This window comes from Bubalus bubalis, chromosome 16, assembly GCF_019923935.1.
Source record: "Bubalus bubalis isolate 160015118507 breed Murrah chromosome 16, NDDB_SH_1, whole genome shotgun sequence".
Lineage (NCBI taxonomy): Eukaryota > Metazoa > Chordata > Mammalia > Artiodactyla > Bovidae > Bubalus > Bubalus bubalis.
Window position 1 is genome coordinate 30,607,954 of NC_059172.1, and position 23,576 is coordinate 30,631,529.

General features: G+C 39.7%; 1 protein-coding gene across 1 annotated transcript; it reads right to left on the minus strand.

The window, feature by feature from the left end:
* On the minus strand, positions 1-23,568 carry SPCS2 (signal peptidase complex subunit 2). Its single transcript, XM_006074064.4, has 5 exons — positions 23,350-23,568; positions 9,152-9,235; positions 8,387-8,547; positions 6,239-6,373; positions 1-784 (listed from the first exon to the last, which is right to left on the minus strand). Exons 1-5 carry the CDS (start codon positions 23,551-23,553, stop codon positions 598-600), a joined length of 771 nt encoding a protein of 256 aa, XP_006074126.2. The 5' UTR covers positions 23,554-23,568; the 3' UTR covers positions 1-597.
* Positions 23,569-23,576: the final 8 nt, after the last annotated feature.

The window sequence follows — 23,576 nt, forward strand, 5'->3', positions numbered from 1 at the left end:
TAAAACTAAAAATGCCACTGGCTTCTTTAATTGGTTAAAAGCACAAAACGTAACAGGCAGAAAGTCTCTCTTAAACAAATTAAAAAGCTCTGTTTTTTCCCCCAATTCTCCCCAAGTCAGATATATACACACCCACAAAAATGGTGTGTGAAGGGAAACTGTCATACACAAGAAGTTGTATCCTGAATTAGGGGAAACAGCTGTTGAAACAGGAATTAACATAAAAAGGTCAGCAACAGGTTAACAATTTTAAAAATTGAGTCTTCAAATGCTGCATGGCACAAAGCTATACTATATCAAGTACTGCTAGGTATGAAGGAGGAAGTCTGTACGGCTTTTAGCAAAAATGCTTTTCCAGAAAAGCAAATCAAAACGATGCAATCAGCAGACCAAAGAGGCTATAGCTAGATATCAGAGCTACAACTTCTCATATCTGAGCTAGAAGTTTCTATTTATCCAGAATGGGCTAAAATTTCAAGACAAAACAGGGACATTTTTAACATTTCTTACTTTATCCATATTAAGTTCTCTGTTTCTTTCTCCCTCACCCCTTAATTCGGCAAGATTCAGCCAAAAGATGGCTGCTTTTAGAAGCAGCTATTTTATTTTTCTTTCTGTGGCAAGACTGTCGTGGAGTCTAGATATCTCAGGCTCATATGCGTCCATGACCAGAGTCCCGCTGTGGTCAAAAAACTTAGCAATGGACTTGGTGAACTCAGCTTCCCGTTGCTGCTTCGTTCTTCCACTGATGAAGGTCAGTTTCAGAGTGTATTTATCATCGAACCTAAGAAAAGATGACAAACCAAAAACCAAACACAGACATTCAGCCAGTAACAACAGAGCACCAAGAGTTTTTGAAGAATAGCACTGAGCAGGCTACTGGTGATGTAGGGAACATACAGCATTATCTTTTCCAAAAAAAAAAAAAAAAAAAAAAATTAGGGGACGTTCAGGATAAAAAATCTGATTTGTAGATGCTGCTATGTCCCCCTTGATTTAAGTACTATGTGCCTTCTTTACCTTGTCATAGACTGCTAAATCACATGGACTATCTTCTCTCACTTCTGCCCTTTACTTTGCTGTTATGGTACAAGGGTATTGCCAGCAGACACTGCTCTCCAGTCTTACCTGATTAGGTCCCATTTCTTAATACTATACTTGGGCATAAACCTTTCTGGGAAAACCTTCCCAAATGGAGTTAGATGTCTTGCCTTTGTCATACATACACCATCCATCAGTCAACCCAAATACTGAGTGCCCATCATCTACTAGGTCTAATGATAGGCTCCTGTGCTGTCAATGAAATTATCTATTGAAATGATAATCACCTATGTGTGTTCTTTACTAGTTTCAGGGATTTTTGAGGGGAAAGATTTTGTCTTGTTTTCTATTCTTAGCTTGGCATTTGCTAGGTAATCAAATCATGATGAATAAAGAAGAACCCTTACTTTCACAGATGTTCCCCAATTCCAGGCTGCTGGGTCCCTGCTTCCTGTAATCAACCTAGCTTCAGGTTCTGCCCTGATCCCAGGCCAGCAGTATCTTTTACTCCATGAATTCCAGAGATCCCTTTTAGCTACACCTTAAGGTATCTGGAAGGCCTTTACTATCTCAATTCATTCAAGAGGGTTTATGACATTAACCCCTGGCAGGCCAATGTTCCTCCCCCGCCATCCCTACCTGTTTCTGTCTCCATTTAATTAGGGCATATTCAGTGGATTGTCAGGTTGATATCACCTTTAGAGGAAGCAGACGCTTGAGCCTCAGATTTTTTCCTGCATATTTAAAAGAGGGAAAGTCCCACCCACTTTACAGGATCACTGTTATAACAGTGCCTATCATTAACCAGTGCTCAAAAAAAAAATCATAGCTCGATAAATTGTTGTCTAGCCAGTTACTTTCAACCTGGATAGATAGGAGAAAAGGTCCTTGAATACTTTCAACACCTCAAAAAATTTTTTCAAGCTCTGCTCAACTGCTTCTATCTGATATCACAGTAATTTTTAGACTTTTGAGCCCAGTTCCATGGCTCTGATGGCAGGACACAATCTAATTTATTTTAAAAAATAGTTACTCATTAATTCAACAAATATTTATTCAGGACCAACCAGTATTCAGGACTAGGCAGTATTGGTTACTAAGGATATAAATCAATGAATACAACAGACAAATCCCTGTCTTTTGAGACTTTTAGTGTGTGTGAGGGAACAAACAATAAAATAAAAATTATAATGTTCTTTTAAATATGGAAAGTTGTCACTAGGCAGATGTTTGAGCATAGCCTAAAAGAAGGTGAAAGAACAAGCTATCTGGACAAAGTGTATTCCAGGCAGAATACAGTAAATGCAAAGGCCCTGAGGCAAGCACATGCCCAGAATGTCTGAACAACAGAAAGGAGGCCAACGCAAACAAAACAGAGGGAGAAGATGAGAGCCACAGGCTATGGTGTGTCCGCAAATGTGTGGAGGGTGCAACTATGTAAGTACGGACTTCTAAGCTATGCCTAGGATTTTAGCTTTTCTCTGTGTGAGAGGATTTTGAGCTGAGGATTGAGTTGATCTGCCTTATGTTTTAAAAAGATCATTCTGCCCACTGTATTGGAAATACACTATGGGCAGGGAGAACAGCTGCAGAGGTCCATTAGGACATGATTACAGTCACCTAATTGAGAGATGATGGCCAAGGTGGAGATATTAAGTGGTCAGAATGAATATAATTAGAAAGTAGAGCTGACAGAATTCGCTGACAACCTATTCAAAGGACCGAGAGACAGAGGAGACAAAATGATTCCAGAGTCCTGACCTGAGTAACTAGAAGGATGGAGTTGCCCTTTACTGAGATGAGGAAAATGAGGAAAAGCAGGTTTAGATGAGGGATAGCAGAGTTAGGTTTTGGATATGTTCATTCTGAGATGCTTATTAGGACCCAATGTCAAATAGAAAGCTGGGACATAACTGGAGTTTGGAGAAGAGGTCTAGGATGAAAACACAGATTTAGAAATCTTCATTATTACAAATGGTATTTAAAGTCCTGGAAGTCTGGCTAGGATTACACCTAGTGAGTGAATACAGACAGAAAAGAGATACTAGGAATAGGCACTAGTGGCATTTCAAATTTAGAGAAAGGGAATAAGAAATCACAGAGGACATTGAGGAACAGACACAAAAAGATAAGAATTATAAGATTATGGTATCCTAGAAGTCTAGTTTTTAAAAAAAGTATAACAAGGAGAGAATTATTCACTGTGTCAAATGTGACAGGTCAAATAGGATGAGGAAAGAGAACTGAAGAAAAGCAAATCCAAGAGATAATGGGAGAAGACAACAAAAGGAATAGAGAAATGAGAAGACCGTGTGAGGAGGATAAGGGAAAAGAAAAACAACTTTTTCAGTTGGGACAAATTACAACTTATTTGTATGCCAGGAAAAAATGACCCAGCAGACAGGGAAACACCAAGTAATCAAGAAGGGACAGAATCAAGTGGATGAATGGAGAGGAGGCTTCAGATAGGAACTGAGGAAGAAGGCAGAGTGTGATGAGTGCTGCAAGTGGATAAAGATGGGAGACTCCCGGCTGCTGCTCTCTCCCCAGAAACAAAGGAAGCTGAGAGTGAAGGTGGGGAGGAGAGCAAGAGGTTTGAGAACAGAGAAGGCAGGAAAGACCCTCAAGGACAGTGAGAGAGTAACTGGAATATAGAAATGCCATGGAAGCTAAAAGCTAGGTAAGGAGCAAGTGAGACAATGGAGAGAAGAGGGCCAGGGAAAAGATGGTGGGCTCCAAGGATTATGGATGCCACTGGGGCTGAAGAACTGTTGGGGCAAGAGAACAAGAAGGAGACAAACTAGAAAAATATAAAGCAGTGGTCAGAGAGTGAGATATTTAAAAAATGAAATCAGTTATCAATAATACCAAGATCTAGCATATGTCTCAAAGGAAGTAAGTATTTAAGACACTGCAGAAAACAAGATACTCAGAGGAGAGAAAGTAAAACTAAGAGACCAGCATCCTGGAACAGTCATCTACTGAGATACTGAAATCATTGATTAAGCCTTCTGAAAGGAGCTGTTAAAGAGAGTGCCAAAGAACCATGAGCCATCTCCAAGGAAAGAGAAGTGAGTCTGTATTTAACTACAAGGAGAATGAACAAGGTGGCATATTTCCTCTCCAAAGGCACCAACAATGTGGCAGTTGGTAAAAGTCAGCAGTGAATGTGAAAAAAAAAAAAAATCAGAACACTCATATACTGCTAGCGGGACTGTAAAATGGTGCAGCTGTTTTGGAAAAGAGTCTGGCAGTTCCTCAAGCAAAGAGTTACCATACAACACAGCAATTCTTCTCGTAGGTATATGAGAAATTAAAATGTTTGTCCACACAAAAACTTATACATAAATGTCTATAGCAGCATTATTCTTAACAGCCATAAGGTGGAAACAACTCAAATGGCCCTCAACTAGTAAGTGGATTAAGAAAAATGTAGTATATCCGTGCAATGGAATATTATTTGGCACAAAAAGGAATAAAATATTGATAACATGTTTGAACCTTGAAAATATTATGCCAAGTGAAAGAAGCCAGTTACAAAAGATCACATATTGTGTGATTCCATCTGTATGAAATATCCAAAAGAGGGACATATATAGAGACAGAGAGCAGATTAGTGGTTACTTAAGGTTTAGGAGAATGAGGGGATAGGGAAAGGACTGTTATATATAGGGTACAGAGTTTCTTTTGGCAAGAATAAAAATGTTTTAAAGTTGACTGTGGTGATGATTGCAAACATTCTTAAAAACGTAAGAAACCACTGAACTACTTTATGGTGTGGAAACTGTATTTCAATAAGGCTGTTAAAAAAATATTTAAGTCAGAATGTATATAATGAAATTAGGATGTTGCTTGGGTCTAGAATTCTGCAATTCTGCTTTAGTGCTCTGATACAGAGTATAGATTTATGACAGCTGAGACCAAAATGGCAGCTATGAGTCCTGCCAGAAGATAAGAACTCTGGTGCAACATTAGAATGAAGCCCAGCTCCTCCTCACAGGCATCTCCACAGGCTGGTAATGAGAGGCTGTATGGCATTGATGCTAACTTACCTTCATATATGTGAGTAACTGGAGAGCCTACTATGTACTAGGAACACTACCATGTGTTTTCAGGATGGTGACTGAGAGCATGAGTTCAAGCATGGGCTAAATTCACTTCTGGGCTCTATAACCATGGAAAAATTAATTAAACCCTTTGAGCCTGTGTTCTTATCTTTAAAATGGGTTATTCTAAGGTTTAAATGAGACAACGCGGTTGGCACAATACTCAGTACGTAGTAAATGCTCAATAGATACTTGCTTTCATAATGCTTGGTGTAAAGCTGAACAATAAGGGGGCAGTGTTAAGGTTGCTGACCCTCTGTGCAGTCGAAAATCCACATATAACTTATAGTTACTCCTCTATATAGATGGTTCCTCTGTATCCACAGTTCCAAATATGTGGATTCAACCAATAATAGATCATGCAGTACTTCAGTATTTACTACTGAAAGGAAAAAACTCCATATATAAGTGGACCCATGCAGTTCAAATTCCTGTTGTTCAAAAGTCAACTATGTATACCAGCTGGCAACCTCACAACAACTCTACAAGTCATTTTTACCCTACTAAGGCTCAACTAGTTTACCCAATATACCAAAAGTCACACAGCTAGAGGTGAGCTGGAATTTGAACCCAGTTCTGGATACTTAGAAGACCTGAGGTGTCAGCTGCACAAAGTTACACCTATCACTAGTCAGAAACAGAGTGAATTGTGCTTCTCTGAGTTGCTCAGTGCATTGCTTCAGAGATTTCTGATTGCACAGACTGCAGTCAGGATCACAGAAGACATAGAAGCTAAGGTGGTTCTTCAAAGACAGCTGACTTCATACCTCTGGCCTTTATAGTTTTATATATAGTTTACAGTTCTGCCCTCTAATTGGCTCCATTTATTGGCCACAAGGAAACAGAATTGTTCTTCATTCTCCCATCAAAGTTACTTTCTCTCACAATTTATCCTCAGAGCACTTCTGTGATAATACAATCTCAGAAGTGCAACAGGAAAAATCTTCTAGTCCATTCATAATCCTTTCTTCACTTTATATGACTAGCACTCTGATCTGCAAAGAGTAGACATATAATAGTCTGTTGATAATGACTAAACACCCAGAAAAAACCCAACCTCAGGATTTAGGAATCTGTGAGGATAGTCATACCTTTTGAGACTGGACGAGAGTTGCCAGATATCATCAGGATCCATGCCTGTAGGATCTTTCCTGTGAGCCACGAGAAAAATGCTCTTCTCCTTATACGAAGTATAAATGGTCAGGATCCCCATCATCACAAAATAGGTGCAGATAAAGTTAAGGGGAAAATACACAACATACACACAAAAGAGAAATAACACAAACTGACAAGCAAGGGCTACAAAAACTTCCATAATAGTTCTAAAGAACACAGTTTTGTCTTGCTGTAAAAACACTGAAATTTTAATTTAGAAAGGAAAAAGGTAGAGGGCATAAACCAGCTCTCTCTCTCCTGTTCGAGGACAACATATATAAGAAGATCCTCTATTACCCGGTTTGTCAAGACTTGTGTTCATTTCTCCATACAATAAAAAACAAATAACCACAGTGGACTTGACCACATAACCAATTTCAAGGGTGATTAAAAGAAAGAGAAACTAACTTTAAAGCAGTTTACTAAAGAGTCTCATGCTCTACTAAGTAAGCTAGCTGGGCGATCACAATAGTTTAGCTTACTGTAAGAACAATTACTTCGTACATACATGTAGGCTTATTATTAAACTCAAGTTTTTGACAGTACTAGCTACCATATTTGGGTTCCTGTGTGCCAGAAACTGGCATAAGAACTCTGTGTACATATGTCATTTAAACAGTGCAAAGTGAATGAGCTTTGGAGTAAAGGAGTCCTAAATTTGAATTCTAGTTCTTAACCAATGTAACCTCGACAAATTACTCCTTACTCCAAGGCTTAACACTGTTACCTCTAAAATGGCAATTAAACAGACTTTTTAGAATTGTCATTAGATTTAGTGATGCTATATATACATTTTGGAATCACTGCAGATGGTGACTGCAGCCATGAAATTAAAAGATGCTTACTCCTTGGAAGGAAAGTTATGACCAACCTAGATAGCATATTCAAAAGCAGAGACATTACTTTGCCAGCAAAGGTCCGTCTAGTCAAGGCTATGGTTTTTCCAGTGGTCATGTATGGATGTGAGAATTGGACTGTGAAGAAAGCTGAGCACAGAAGAATTGATGCTTTTGAACTGTGGTGTTGGAGAAGACTCTTGAGAGTCCCTTGGACTGCAAGGAGATTCAACCAGTCCATTCTGAACGAGATCAGCCCTAGGATTTCTTTGGAAGAAACGAAGCTGATGCTGAAACTCCAGTACTTTGGCCACCTCATGTGAAGAGCTGACTCACTGGAAAAGACTCTGGTGCTGGGCGAGATTGGGGGCAAGAGGAGAAGGGGACGACAGAGGATGAGATGCCTGGATGGCATCACTGACTCGATGGACATGAGTCTGGGTGAACTCCGGGAGTTGGTGATGGACAGGGAGGCCTGGCGTGCTGCGATTCATGGGGTCGCAAAGAGTCGGACATGACTGAGCGACTGATCTGATCTGATATATACATTTTAGAGTATAGCACACAGAAGACATTAATAATGGTACTCATTACTATTATGTATAAAAATGGTATGATTATAAAAATGGCAAGATCCTGTTTTGTTTTAAACAAATATAACCAAACAAAAGAAATTCCATCAAGGCAGTTTCTTGGGAGGCCATATAATTATAATAAGGTTGCTGTCATTGTTCAAACCTCTTTGGAACTCCTTTGGGAACTGTCTCTAGAACCCATGGCATATTCTTTTGAACTGCCTTAATTGTGAAAAAGTTCCTAATAGGTTGGTTTGTGTGATGCTGAAAAGAGTCAAGGTGCAAATTCTGGGACTATGATTTGAGATCAGTTTGTACACAGAGGATGAGATGGCTGGATGGCATCACCAACTCAACTGACATTAGTCTGAACCAACTCCAGGAGATAATGAAGGTCAGGGAAGCCTGGCTGTGTGTTTTGCTACTAGGTGCTCACACTTAGATTATAACCTCTACATTAGTAACTGACAGAATTAAAAATAAAATAACATATTGAATCTAAAATATCAATTATAACAAATTTACAGATGCTCACATTTCATAATGTTAAATCCTAACATCAGCAGGCCCCAAAGTGAAAGTCTGTTTTTTTTTTGTAGGAAGCAGAGAAGAATATCAGTAGAGACTTAAAAAAAAACTGTCAGTAGAAAACAAACCTGAGCTTAAAGGATATGATATAACACACAAGGCCAGAACAGGTTTGGACTCTGGGAAGGGATGCATATAATCCCAAATCAAAGCCACGATGGCGAAGAAACAGGAGATGGTACAGATGATGAGGCGACCATCAATTAGACCAAAATTCTCCACATACTTGTACTTTTCCAGAAGTACCTAGTGAGAAGAACAAGGAACCAAGCTGGTAGGACTACTTCCCTCCTTGTACCTGCTTTTCTTCTTAATTTCCATGATGAAAGTTATGATAATCATTTAAATGACCAAGTAGTTCTCTGCAATCAGGATTTTGCCACTCAGAGCAAAAAAGAAAAAAGACTAAATGTGTTTACAAAAATCACAGAGAAAAAGCTCATCAACTTCTGACACATTTTTTTAAATCCTTATCTTCTTCTTTAGACTGAAGCTAAAATTTTCTTTTCCCTTTTAAAATAGAGACATAATCAATCATGCATGCCCGTCCTATATTCCCTCAACCCTCTTGCCTCTAGGCAATTAATCTCAAAAACAACAGATTACTAGTTTTCTGGAATCCAAAAATTAAAGAACTTGAAGAGAAATTTGAGGTAAGTAATAATTATATTTTAACACATGCTCCCCTATATATACAGCAAGGTTCAGAAAATGCTTTCTGTCTCAATTCCTAATACTGAAAACTAAAGTCATTCCAACGCACAGAAAGAAAAAATCCTGCAAGAGATGTGCCATCAGTTGTACACGAACTAAAAGACACTCCCCCTCACCTCTGCCCCCAAGAAAGTACCTTTTTGGCAGAATCATCCAAAGAATTTTTCACAGCTGATCCATCCCATTTGTCAATTTTTACAGGCTTATCGTCAATCTTCCACTGTAAAACAAATTGACAAGTTGTGCATTAAAAGACATGGCATCTTACTAAAAGTAAAGTGAACTACTTCCTTAAGAGCATCCTCAAGTATACATAACATTTATTCTCTCTCCTGATGTTGGACAGCTAAACAACAAAACACTTGAAAATGAATTTGAAGGAAACTAGGTCACTAGAATCAGCTGGTAATCATATGATGTTGCCAGTCTCCACGCTGAAAAGTCAAATCTACAAGGGTAGAACACTGACACGGGTTGTAGAGACTGTAGTGGGAACTCAAATATCCCATCCCCATTTTACCCAAATATGGGAATAGAAAGGAATTGCATTTGTTCATCCTACCACTCTGCAACTACAAAACTCAGACAATATCCATCCAGACACTAACAAAAGAATGGTCTTCTTTAATACATTTTTGTCTCCCGACATTTTACATTTTACCTGCACGTCTTAAGTAAGAAAACAGCAGATTCAGTGTTGTCTTTTGGAAAGAACATTTTGAATTAAAAATTGAGTCCTATCACCAGTGAGGTATGTGACTTTGGACAAAGCCTGCTTCAATTTCCCTCATCTGTATAGGTTTATGCTGCTGCTGCTGCTGCTGCTAAGTCATTTCAGTCGTGTCTGACTCTGTGCGACCCCATAGACGGCAGCCCACCAGGCTCCTCTGTCCCTGGGATTCTCCAGGCAAGAGCACTGGAGTGGGTTGCCATTTCCTTCTCCAATGCATGAAAGTGAAAAGTGAAAGTGAAGTCGCTCAGTCGTGTCTGACTCTCAGCAACCCCATGGACTGCAGCCTATCAGGCTCCTCCGTCCATGGGATTTTCCAGGCAAGAGTACTGGACTGGGGTGCCATTGCCTTCTCCGGTATAGGTTTATAAAGGTTCCCAAATACTGTGCTAATTAAAGGCAAATGATTCTCTCACACACACTGCTGGTAGAAGTTCAAAAAGGTGTAACACCTACAGAAGATAACTTAGCATCTTGGATTCAACTTCTCACTTGTGGGAATTTTTCCTTATATGCATAGACATTAAATAATATACAAGGTTATTCACTGCAGCACATTTGCAACTGTAAAAATATAACTAAAGTGCTCACTTACACCAGACTGGTTAAACAAACTATGGTACACCCAGATATCCCGAAAAGGCTAAGGGACATGGGTGGGAATGAGACTTTTCAATGTGTACCTCTTTCACTGTTAATCATGTGAAGAGATTCTGTAAATTTTTTTTTTCTCAAATGCAAGTGATTATGTGAATGTAGGTTAAGTGAAACAGGGTACAGAAATAATCTGATAAACCTGCCTTTTTTATAGATTATATGCCCAACTCAATTTTTTCAGATCAAGTGAACAAATATATGTAATAAAAATTACAAACCAGCAGACAATCCAAAATTCATTTGGCTTTAGTATAGATTTTACTGAAGGACAGAGAAGAAATCTTAATATTAACTCTCTGATTGAGCACAAGTTCAGAGATACTGCGGACGAGAAATAAAGAGATGGAATAAATATCTGTAAAACATGAGATTTTAAAGGAACACAGAAATATAATTCATCAAACTTAATTTTGTAATTCTACATGCTATTAAACAGAAAAGAAAAACTACTGTGAAGTCTGTTGGGAGAAAATGCATGAGCTAAAACAGTCATACTTCAAGTGATTAAAACTCAAATCAAGGCTTCTCCCCTTTGTGTCTCATAAAAACAAGAATTTTCTTTGAGAAATTACTACCGGCAGCATGCTGTAATAAGATTCTAACAGCCTGCCAGCCTACAAATCAAACATGACACCTAATTTTAAAAACACAAATCGAACCAAGAAGAAATTAACAGGCTATCTAGCTAAACAGCTTGCTTATACTTACTTTAGTAAATCCCATTTTGGTAACAGCAAGCAAAAGAAGGAAACCTGTACAGCCAGAATCCATGACAGAATTTGAATTATTTATGAATGAAAGTCATTAAATCTTTTTCGGCTCATTCCAAAAAAATGATATTCTCATAGAAACTCAGCCACACGTCACTACTTGCAATGCATTACAGAGAAGAAACTTGCCACTACAATTCAGAGGATAATTTCTTGGCAATTTGGGGGGATAAAATGCATTAGAAGCCATCACAATCTGTTCTAATATAGCCTCAGTTCTAATTCCACTGGTACCTAGAAGGATCTTCAATAAGTGGAACAAGAACATTTCCAGTCAATTACATTACCAAGAAAATTTATAACTGATTTTTGAAGATACGGGAGCATCATTCATTTGGTGTACATGAAAAATCTTAGACTATGTCAGAGCAAATAGCATCTCTGCTGTAGCACAGAGACACATCTGGAAAAGAGGCAGGGGGGTGGGCATTTTCCATCATTCTCAAAAACTGTCCATCAACTAAAATGTATGATATTCGTCATGTACTCTTCACAGCTATTCAAGGTATTTTAGAAACCATTTTCTTTCCCTCACTTCTCTTCCTCAACCCTAAGAGTGAATTATCTTCCTTTGTAGTTAATAAATAAGACAAAGCAAAGGTTGGTTTCTTTTATGTTGAACCTCCCAGGATGAATCACAAGAAAATTCTGTGTAGAAAAGAAACATAGATCTTAGGTTGCCATCCTTAGAAAAACCTGTGTAAAAGGATGGCTCTTGGCTGGCATGTGGGAGGCTGACTGGTAAATGGATTCCTTCACTGATATTAAAACTTTACCCAAGTGATAAAGAGTAGCTCACTATGCCTAAACTGCTTGTATAAACAACGTGGTTTATGCTAAATACCTGTTTTTCTTCTAGGAGTCTGGAATTTTGGCACGGACCAGGGAGAGGGTGCCTATTTAATCAGCCCCTTAATAAAAAACTTGGGCACTGAGTCTCTAGTGAGATCCCCTGGCAAACAACACTTCACAGACATCACATCACATTGTTGCTAAAGGAATTAAGCACAACCCGTGGGAATTTAGTGGGAGAGGACTCTCGACTCCTGCACTTGATTTCCTCTGGACTTCATCCTACTCACCTTTGCCCTTTGCTGATTTTGCTTTGTATTCATTTGCTGTAATAAATCTTACCCAGGAGTATGGCCCTGTGGGTACTTCTACTGAGTAACAGAGCAGGGCGATCCCGGGGAGCTCTGATACACAGGCAGTATTGCCAACTGAGAAATAGGAGATGTGGTAACCTGGCACACAATTCCTCTTCCCCTCATTCCCTATGTATTAGAGATACGTGTATATTGGGCACAATCAACAATCAGTGTTGACTAAGCTAATATTTGTACCAAGGTCATATACGCACAGGGTTTAAAGAGTTCTGTAAGTTATTAAAATTAAAAAAAAAAAAAAGAATTAGCAGTCCTGCTTTCCCTCCCTTGAGACACTCGTGACATTGTCCATTTCCCATTCCCCACAGACACACACTAATTTCAATTCCTTAGGCTGATTTTTGGGGTATCTACCTCCATATCTTAGGGAAAAGTTTATATTATTATTTTCAGTGTTCAGCATTAAGTCTTCTGACTTTTTCACCCACCATGAAAGATGAGATTTAACCAATTCATCCCCTACCACTTTCACATTTACTTTTCCTGCTCCTCCTTCACCATCTCTTGAATATAGTTGTAGTAGACCAATATTGATTTGTTATTACATAATACCTTAATTTTTTGCTAGATCATTATTTGGCGTTTACAGTATGATCATAAATGCTGTTCACAGATTGTCATGTAATAGATTAGGGTTCTTTCCTGCATAGCTTTTTGCTTTCCTTGGAGCTACTACTGTTTTCATGGCTGTTTTTAATCAGATAGTGTATTTCTCACCAATATATTCTCAAATTCTTCCCCAGTTTTTAAATCTCCTCTCAATATTTGCAATCATATTGAGCATTTTGTGAATTTCATCTTCCTAGAATCTGGAAGCCTTCTGACCTGCTTCAGTCTAGGTGGATTTCTTTCTAGGCCCACTGTGTAACTGTCATCCTGGAGTCTCCCTTTACTACCTCTCTGAAGGTTCCCTTAACCTCCTCTTGGGCTGATCCCCCTTTTCTTAGATACCATGTGTTACTCTTTGCTTGGTTTACTATTCCAGCCTCCGTCCATTATCCCCATCCCTCTCCAGCTATCCAAATTGATATACTGAAATCCTAAACCAGAATGTGATGGTTTTAGGAGGTGGTACCTTTGAGAAGTATTAGGTCATAAGGGGCTTCACGAAAGGGATTAATGCCTCGAGAAAAAGACATGAGAGTTTGCTTCTATTGTTTTCCACTATGTGAGGATACAAGAAGGTTGTCTGCAAGTAGTTAAGAAAGCTGTCAGCAGATGCAACCATGCTGGCACTGGATCTCAGACTTCCCAGGCTCAAACTGTGAGAAATAAATTTATGGTATTTGTATTAGAGCAGCCCAAACTGACTAGCATCCTCTTTTTACAGATAACATTATCGGTCTAAGAAATTTGCCCAAGGTGAAAGCCAGAAAGTAGTAAAGCTGGGACCTAATCAAGCTGTCATGATTTCAAAACTGTACTCTTTCACTACTTTACACTGTTTCCCACAAAATACAAGGAAAGGAATTATTAGCCATGAAAAACAAAAGGAAACAGATCTCTGAAGTGACAGTCACATAAAGTATCTCGATTTTTATCTAATAAATTATAGTTAATAAAGTAAAAAAAAGCTTAAAAAGATTTTAATCTTAATATGCCAACAAAACCTATAGGATATAAAATATTTGGAATTTTTCATTTTCCTCCATTTGAAACCAACTGCTATTTGGCTGAAAATATGGTTCAAAAAGTCCTATCTTAAAGAAATCACTTCCCTGCCACTATCAACACAAAACACTTTATCAAGCCAGCATATCTGATACCAAACCTTGATGATGAACCATTCACAAAATTTAGGCATTTGATGGCTTTTAGAGAACATTACAAAAATTCAACTTCAGTTATGATTCTCGACTGCAAATTTGAATTAAAAAATTTTAGTACAGTGAAAACAGAAGTAAAGTTATGCAGTGATAAAGATCTCAGTGGATGTCTTCATAAAGTTCCTTAGCCTGACAACTGGGCAGTAAGACTCAAAGGATTCCTCAATTCACACTGAAGAGATGAGGATACCAGAGATAAATTGTGTCAACAGAAGAGCCCTGCTCTGATTTTAAAGGAACTCGAAGAAATAGTATTAACTTATTAATATTGGCTTGAAGAAATATTAATAAACCTTTTTCCTCCCTTCTTTGGCCTCTCTCAAATTACATGGTGGCTGCAGGCTGCAAAGACAGAAGTAGTAGATGTGGCGCATGACAGAGGCAGCATATCCAAGATGACCTTATTCACTAGGTTAAGGGACTTGATTCTGAAACAAGCAATGGAGAATATTTTAAGCAGGTGAACAACACAACCAATTTGTGTTTTTTTAAAAAGTCATTTTTAGAGGCCATTAGCAAAAGGTCTGGAGGGTAGTAACACTGGAGATAAACTCATCAGACAGGGCCCGATTTAGATGCAGGACTTGAATTAGAGCAGCAGCAGGGGGATGAAAAGGGAATATTTATGAGGTACAACTGTCAGGACTTACTATCAGATTAGGTACAAAAAATGTGAAAGAGAAAAGACAGAGGTGACCACTCAACTAGAATTTGGGCTTAGATAACTAAGCAGTCATGTTGTTTTCCAAGAGAAGGAACTGAGCAGGAAAGATGAGAAACACCCATTTGCATATGCTGAGTTTGAGATGTTTAAGCTCCACAGTTAATAGTGATTTCATAATTTTCTAAACCATAATAAGATTATGAAAACTTATGGCAGACTCAGAAGCTGAGATACTATTTGAGTTGAAAACAACACACCCCTACCTCTCACATGTACACATTTGCGAAATGATCACAAAGCAGCAAGTTCAAAATAAGAAAAAAAAAGTTCAATTTGGGCAGCAAATGATGTTTGTCTTGAGGAAGCTTCAGTTCAGTTCAGTCGCTCAGTCGTGTCCGACTCTTTGCAACCCCATGAATTGCATCATGCCAGGCCTCCCTGTCCATCAGCAACTCCCGGAGTTCACTCAAACTCACGTCCATCGAGTTGGTGATGTCATCCAGCTATCTCATCCTCTGTTGTCCCCTTCTCCTCCTGCCCTCAATCCCTCCCAGCATCAGGGTCTTTTCCAATGAGTCAAATCTTTGCATGAGGTGGCCAAAGTACTGGAGTTTCAGCTTCAGCATCAGTTCTTCCAATGAACACCCAGGACTGATCTCCTTTGGGATGGACTGGTTGGATCCCTCTCAAGAGTCTTCTCCAACACCACAGTTCAAAAGCATCAATTCTTCAGCGCCCAGCTTTCTTCACAGTCCAACTCTCACATCCATACATGACTACTGGAAAAACCATAGCCTTGACTAGATGGACCTTTGTTGGCAAAGTAATGTCTCTGCTTTTCAGTATGCTGTCTAGGTTGGTCGTAACTTTCCTTCCAAGGAGTAAGTGTCTTTTAATTTCATGGCTGCAATCACCATCTGCAGTGATTTTGGAGCCCCAAAAAATAAAGTCTGACACTGTTTCCACATCTATTTCCCATGAAGTGATGGGACCAGATGCCATGATCTTCGTTTCCTGAATGAGCTTTAAGCCAACTTTTTCCCTCTCCTCTTTCATTTTCAAGAGGCTTTTTAGTTCCTCTTTACTTTCTGCCATAAGAGTGGTACCATCTGCATATCTGAGGTTATTGATATTTCTCCCGGCAATCTTGATTCCAGCTTGTGCTTCTTCCAGCCCAGCATTTCTCACAATGTATTCTACATATAAGTTAAATAAGCAGGGTGACAATATACAGCCTTGACGTACTCCTTTTCCTATTTGGAACCAGTTTGTTGTTCCATGTCGTTCTAACTGTTGCTTCCTGACCTGCATATAGGTTTCTCAAGAGGCAGGTCAGGTGGTCTGGTATTCCCATCTCTTGAAGAATTTTCCACACTTTATTGTGATCCACACAGTCAAAGGCTTTAGCATAGTCAATAAAGAAGATGTTTTTCTGGAACTCTCCTGTTTTTTCAATGATCCAGCAGATGTTGGCAATTTGATCTCTGGTTCCTCTGCCTTTTCTAAAACCAGCTTGAACATCTGGAAGTTCACGGTTCACGTATTACTGAAGCCTCTTGCTGCTGCTGCTGCTGCTAAGTCACTTCAGTCCTGTCCGACTCTTTGCGACCCCATGGACGGCAGCCCATCATGCTCCCCCGTCCCTGGGATTCTCCAGGCAAGAACACTGGAGTGGGTTGCCATTTCCTTCTCCAATGCATGAAAGTGAAAAGTGAAAGGGAAGTTGCTCAGTCATGTCCGACTCTTAGCGACCCCATAAACTTCAGCCCACCAGGCTCCCTTGTCCATGGGATTTGCCAGGCAAGAGTACTGTAGTGGGGTGCCATTGCCTTCTCCAGCTGAAGCCTCTTACTATCATCTAATTTAGAGTACAATTCAGAAATACCAAGATATCTCAAAAAGAGATATTATAGCTCCTGGTAACATAATCTTCAATTTCCATCTTTTTTTTTTTTCCTTTTTAATAAAAATGGCCAAGAAATACTGCAAAGAAAATTACTTCTTAATAGTGGCTTATTACTATCTATCGTTATCACTGGAGTTAAGTTGCAGGTTAGAAATTACCACGTTAATTATGAGCATGAACATTAGTGGCAACACCAGAGTAAGTGGAAGTAAGTAAGTGGAGCTAAGTAAGCGGAGGTAATTAGACTGGCTCCAGCTATGGCAAGTAGGCACTGAGACATATAAATCTGGGGCTCAGAGCAGAGGTCTATATTGAAAACATAAATGTGGAAGTCATTAACTTACAGACAGTATTTAAGCCAGGACAATGTGTATCTCCTTGGGATGTGTACACAGACAGGCCCAGGGGCTTGCCAGTACTTACAGGTCAGGAAGAAAAAACTAACAACCATAAAGACAGATAAATGGAGGAGGAAAACCAGGGCAAGTGGTGTTCTAAAAGCCACACAAAGAAAATATTTCAAGAAAGAAGTGATCAATGAGTCATATACTCAAGATCAGGTAATAACAAAAACCACTATTGAGATCTGACAAGATGGAAGTCAGAGCAGAGAAACGGTGCAGGCCTAAAACAGGGAGCTGGGCTGTGAGAGGTTAGTAACATCTATGATACCACTGTGTTATTCAGTGATAAGTAGTTAAAAAAAAAAAAAACTTGATGCTTTAAAGATTACTCCATGAATGCTGTAAAATGAATGAGTTTTAAAAACAGATCTAATTCATGTATCAGAAAACTCATCATATAAAAATGTGCAATGGTTTTCATTCTATTCACATTATACAACCATCAACATCTAATTCCAAAACACTGTCATCATCCCCAAAAGAAACCCCATAACCATAAACAAGTTATTCCAATTACCATGACCCCACTCCCAGCCTTGGCAACCACTACTTTCTGCTTGCATGAATCTGCCTATTCCAGACATTTATCATTTATGGAATCATATAATATGTGGCCTTTTGTGATTAGCTTTTCTCACTTAGTGTATTTTCAAGGTTCATCTATATTGTGTCCTGTGTCAGTGTCTCATTCCTTTTTATGGCCAGGTAATACTTCACCACATGGAAATACCACACTTTTATGGCTTGCTTCCACCTCCTAGCTATTGTGAATAATGCTGCTATGATCGAAGTTTTTGTGTAGACACATTTTCAATTCTCTTGAGTTCATAACTAGGAGTGGAACATGCTGAGTTATAACTTTTTCATCATTTTACATTTCCATCAGAAATGCAGGAGGCTCCCAATATTTCCATATCCTCACCAAAAATGGTTATTTTTATTATACCCATCCTAGTGGCTTCTCATTGCAGTTTTGATTTGCATTTAGTAATTAATGGTGTTGAGATCTTTTCATGTGCTTACTGACCATTTGTATTAATGTATATTGTTTGAAGAAACATCAATTCACATCCTTTATTCTTTTCAAAATTGGTTTGTCTTTTTTATTATCAAGTTATAAGACACTTTATATAGTCTAGATCCTAGACCCTTATCAGATATACGACTTGCAAACATCTTCTCTCATGCTGTGGACTGTCCTTCCACTTTCTTGATAATGTCCTTTGATATGAAAAACTTTTTTGATGAATCAAAAATAATGAGTTTTGACATGTTTTTAAAGTTTGGTTTGCAAAATGCAATTAAAAGTCTGCATCTTATTTCTTTAAACACAGGCATCACAGTAGTGCCATAAAACTGTTCGCTCTGTCAGAGCTTGGTTAGGGTACAGGCATACTACCCTGTGCAAGTTTGGCAAGCAAAGATCCCACTGAAGAGAGCAGAAGAGTATATATGACCTAAGGATGCATGGCTGGTGGGTGACAAAGCCATGGTTTCAGCCTAGGTCCTCCAACTTCACATCAGATGCTCTTTCCACTACTACATTAGCTAGAACATGGTCTGCTCCAGTATGAAAGGCAATGTGCTAAGTAAGGTAAGAGTACTGGATTAAGAGCTGGGCAGCCAGATTCTGGAACTGTAACTGATTGTGTGGTCTTGGATAAATTGCTTCATCTTCCCCTCTCCAACTGTATCAATGTCTGTATCTATGTCTCTAAAATGAGGAGGCTGGAACAGATGAACTTCAAGGTCTCTTCAATACAAACACTTTAGAGAAATCACTACTGATTAAACAGAATAGTTGAAAACCAAACAAGAAAAAAAAAAATCTTAAAATGTCTGAATCAGTAGGGATTTAAAAAGTCATCTAAGACAGACGTTCTCAACCTGGATGTAACTGTTAAAATGTAAAAGAAAAAAATAAATAAACAGCTATGTGTGAAACCATGCAGCTGTCCAGGCCCCACCCCTAGAGAACCTGATTCAGTTCTGGGATGAGGTCCAGAAGTTTGTATTTTTAACTAAAGCCCCAAGAGGGTCTGATGCAAATAGTCTTCATAACACGTTACAAAAAATATTATCTAAGAAGGGAAGGCCAGAGAAACTAGCTAGTTAGTGGCAGCTATCTGTTTCGTTCAATGTTTACTATGTACCAGAAACCACTTTTTAAGGTAAAAACTATTATTATCCCCACTTTACAGATGAGAAAACTGAGATACAAAGAGATTTATTATTTTGCCCAAGAACACATTTCTGATAAGTGGCAGAGCAAGAATTCAAAGCCAGCCAGCCAGCCTGGCACCAGAACCTATATTCTCAACTACAAAGATATAAAAATTCTGCTCTATCAGGTTGACAGTTCAGCCAGGAGACAGAAATCCACATACAAAGTTAAAAGGGCTGGGTACAGCTTCTAAAAAGCATATTTTAATACCACACATCAATTTTAATAGCCAAAAAATCCAGCCAGGAGACAGCAATCTGGCTATGAGATTAAAATTTGGATACAGTTCTGAAAAGCATGCTTTAATAGTGTAGTAGTGTCAGTCACTCAGTCAAGTCCAACTCTTTGTGACCCTGTGGACTGTAGCCCACCAGGCTCCTCTGTGCATGGGATTTTCCAGCCAATACTGGAGTGTGTTGCCATTTCCTCCTCCAGGGGATCTTCCCGACCCAGGGATCAAACCCAGGTCTCCCACAGTGCAGCCAGATTCTTTACTGTCTGAGCTACCATGGAAGCCCTGGTGCTTTAATACCACATGTCAATTTTAACAGCCAAAGCAGATTAAGTAAACAAAAATTTTTTTATAGCCTGCTACATAGAACAAAATAAGTTATCATAATGATCTAAGTTATTCTGTGATGGAAGCTGGAAGGTTATATTTGCATATCTATTTTTAAGATCAGGAAGCTAGAATTGCTTTGTTCTCCAAGTCAGTTTCAAAGGAGCAGAAACTCACATCTGTTTAGGGAAAACTAGAAGCACATTTGCATCTCTTTATTACATTTCTTTGGCAAATAAAACCACAGCTGCAAGAAATAAAATAACCCCCCCCCCCAAATTGAATTAAAGAAATGTAAAGTAACAGCCCCTCATTTTCTCCATGTTCTCTTCCTGGTTTTCAGACAGTTAGAAGCACCATCCTCTAAGGCAGTTTCTGAAGACTGGGGTGGCAGATATGATGTTTTCTCTTTGCTAAATTCAATGCTTCAAGTACTTACTCTATGTTGATCACCACAAAGAACCTCTCATGGGAAACTGACATACTAATTGGGGGCAGGATACAAATCAATATGTCATATTAACTGACAGCTAAATTCCCATGTGCAATAAATGTTAAAGACTTCAGAGGAAGAACAACTCAATGTAAGGCTGAAATCAAGTTTTCCAAGTAAAAACACCTGAACAGCTCCTGATTTATTTTCTCTCTCCTCGGCCCCTCACTTCTTGCTTAATTCTGCCAACGTTCTCTTTTGTGAAGCCTTTCATCTATCTCTGCTAGCAAGTTAGGGTTCTCCTCACCTTGTCATTCTGTTTTTATAGCCCTTCACAAAGACCATATACCAATTTATTATATGACAATATTCACAGTAAGCCACAATTATGTATGGGCATCCACATTGTTTACATAAGAAAATTTAAGTTCAGTAATACCACATAACTTATCCAACACCATATAGTTTTCAACATGCTGCACTAGAATTCAAACATGTCTTTCTTTTTGTATTAAACCCCATACAGCAGTATGGTATGAGGCCTATAGGAAGACTTTTAAATTCTACCACTCCCAACTATCTGAATGATTCTTCTAAAACCACTTAATTAGACTCAAAAACCTTCAGCAGGCTCCCTACTCCTACTTCAGGCAATCCATGCCCTTCTCTATCTGATTCCAGTCGGTCAACAGAGTACCTGAGAAACAACAGGCGCCAACCACACACCTTTGTTCAAGGACATTTTTACCTGGTATGCCATCTGTCTCTCAAAGAAAGGTCCCAGCTCCACCAGGGCTCCCACCCCTTTTCAAATGGATCTCAGGGATCATTCTCTCTCTCACTTTAACTTCGTAAGAAGTGCACAAGTGAATGCCAAATTCTTTTATGTTCAGTATTTTGGACTTATACTCTGCTATACGGAGTATTTTCTGACAGCAGGATTTTTGATTTTTTTCCTCTGCCATTATATGTCTGAATTAGATACTCAAGTTACAGAGGTCATTCATGCGTATCATCTCCTTTGATTCTCCCCCAAACTCTAATATTTCAGGTGAAGAAAGGAAAACAGTGACATTAAATGACTTGCTAATCTTCATATGTTACTTTTCAGTAATCACTGCCTTAGCAGACTGTCCATGCTTAATATCTGCTTGAAGTGGAGGAAAAAGCAAGAGCACTCAATGGAACAGAATGAACACAGACCATGAGGTGCTCACCCAACAGGAAAACAATTCCCAGTGACCATCAATCCCCAATACTTTCATATAGCTTTTCATATTTCCCATCCCAACTGCTGGACAGGAACAGGACAAAACATGTTCCTATCTCTTAAAGGTTAAGCGTGTATGTATGTATGTGTGCTCAGTTACGTCTGACTCTTCGTGACCCCATGGATTGTAGCCTGCCAATGGGATTTAGCAGGAAACCCCATCTATCTATGGGATTTCCCAGGCAAAGAATACTGGAATAGTATTTCCTACTCCACAGGACCTTCCCGACCCAGGAACCTGAGCCTCTTGTGTCTCCTGCACTGGCAAGAGGATTCTTTACCACTGTGCCACCTGAGAAGCCCTAAAAGGGTGCTGTACTTAGTCGCTAACTCGTGTCCAACTTTTGCGACCCCATGGACTGTAGCCCGCCAGGCTCCTCTGTCCATGCGATTCTCCAGGCAAGAATACTGGAGGGGGTTGCCGTGCCCTCCTCCAGGGGATCTTCCCGACCCAGGGATCAAACCCAGGTCTCCCGCATTGCACGCAGATTCTTTACCTTCTGAGCCACCAGGGAAGCCCATGTAATTCAAAACCAATGACACCCAAAAAGAGAAACAAAAAGATCTGGATAGGAACCCCTCAATATGATCACCTACTCATTTCTTAAGCACTCAGCAGGTGTTAAACACACAGAAGTCTGAAAGCTGTTTTCAATTAAAAGTTAACAATCCTGACTATGTTAAAAACCCCAAGTTTATCATTTCTCATCAAACTGACCCAGGACCCTACAATGAGAGAACTGGAAGAAACCTTAGGATACATTCATTTTACAGATAAGGAAATAAGACACAGGGAGAACAAGCACATTTCAAGGTCACACAACTAGAGGCAGAAGCAGTACTAGGACTCAGATCTCCACGCAATTGTTTCTTTCAAAATGCTACGTAAAGTGCAAGAAAGCCCAACTCAGGAGAATTTTCCTTTTTAAGTCCCTGTTCCAAAAAAGAAAAAAAAAGTCCCTGTTCCTAGGTCCGCACTTTAAAAAGGAAAAAAAAAAAAAAAAAACAACTGGATGGAGAGAGGGGAAAAGAGGTCACCGTGAACAGGTAGCAAGCTTATGCATCCTATTCATCCAGGACACATTCACCTGGCCTGGTAGCAGGCGAGAAGGAGGGGGAAGAGGTTGCGGGGGACGGGGGGCGGGTAGAAGGAGAAGAAGAAAAAAAAAGATAAATCTTAAAGACTTCCAGTAAGGCCGTAGGAGAAGTCGGTACTCGAAGTTCAGTATTCGGGTATCGGGATAAAACGCCTAGAAACTTCAGGAAGGAAAAACCCAAGAGCACTCTGGAATCGGTAGCAGCATGCAAGTGTGGCGGTCGTGGTGGGGAGTTTGGAGACTACTAACTTCGAAGAGTTGCTTCCATTTAGTCCAGATTCAATCTTCCCTGTCCGTGAAATAAACAGATTAAACAGTGGCCCCCCAGCACCACCGAGGAAAAGCGATGGCCGCTCTGAAATGTGGGAATAATCAAACTATCTTAAGAAGCTGTAGTGCCCAGCATTTAGGAGGAACACTTTCCAGAAGGAAAAAGTCCTCAAGAGGAGAGAGCCCAGGTTTGAGATATGTAGGGAGCTGGCTACAAGCGCAAGTTAAGGTTCCCACGGTGGGCCAACGAGAACTCCCTCTGAGAAGCCGCAGAAGAAAAGGGGGGCGAGATGGGAAGGACTCGCTGCCTCCCTGGCGCTCCCCAGGCCTCGACTGTCCCCAAAAATCGGCTTCTCACCTTGTCCAGTAAACCGCTACGGCTACTGCCTGTCCCGCAGCCGGAGCCACCGCCAGCCCCACTACTGCCTCCGCCACCACCTGCTCTCCCACCCTGAGAAGCCGCCGCCGCCATCTTGCTTGTCTCTGCGTTTCCCTCCCCTCCTAAACTTGTCCGAAGCCGATTGGCTGAAACTGACGGCGTGACGTACTGCGCGGAGTCCATCGGGATCCGTAGTTGGGGAGGGC

Excerpts from the sequence above, each read along its gene's own strand:
- SPCS2 (XM_006074064.4), bottom strand. The coding sequence starts at position 23,553 with ATGGACTCCGCGCAGTACGTCACGCCGTCAGTTTCAGCCAATCGGCTT. Across the intron at positions 6,374-8,386 it reads CTGGCCTTGTGTGTTATATC|CTATTTTGTGATGATGGGGA; the intron begins ATATCCTTTAAG and ends CTTTATCTGCAC. Across the intron at positions 785-6,238 it reads CTCTCGTCCAGTCTCAAAAG|GTTCGATGATAAATACACTC; the intron begins GTATGACTATCC and ends ATCTTTTCTTAG.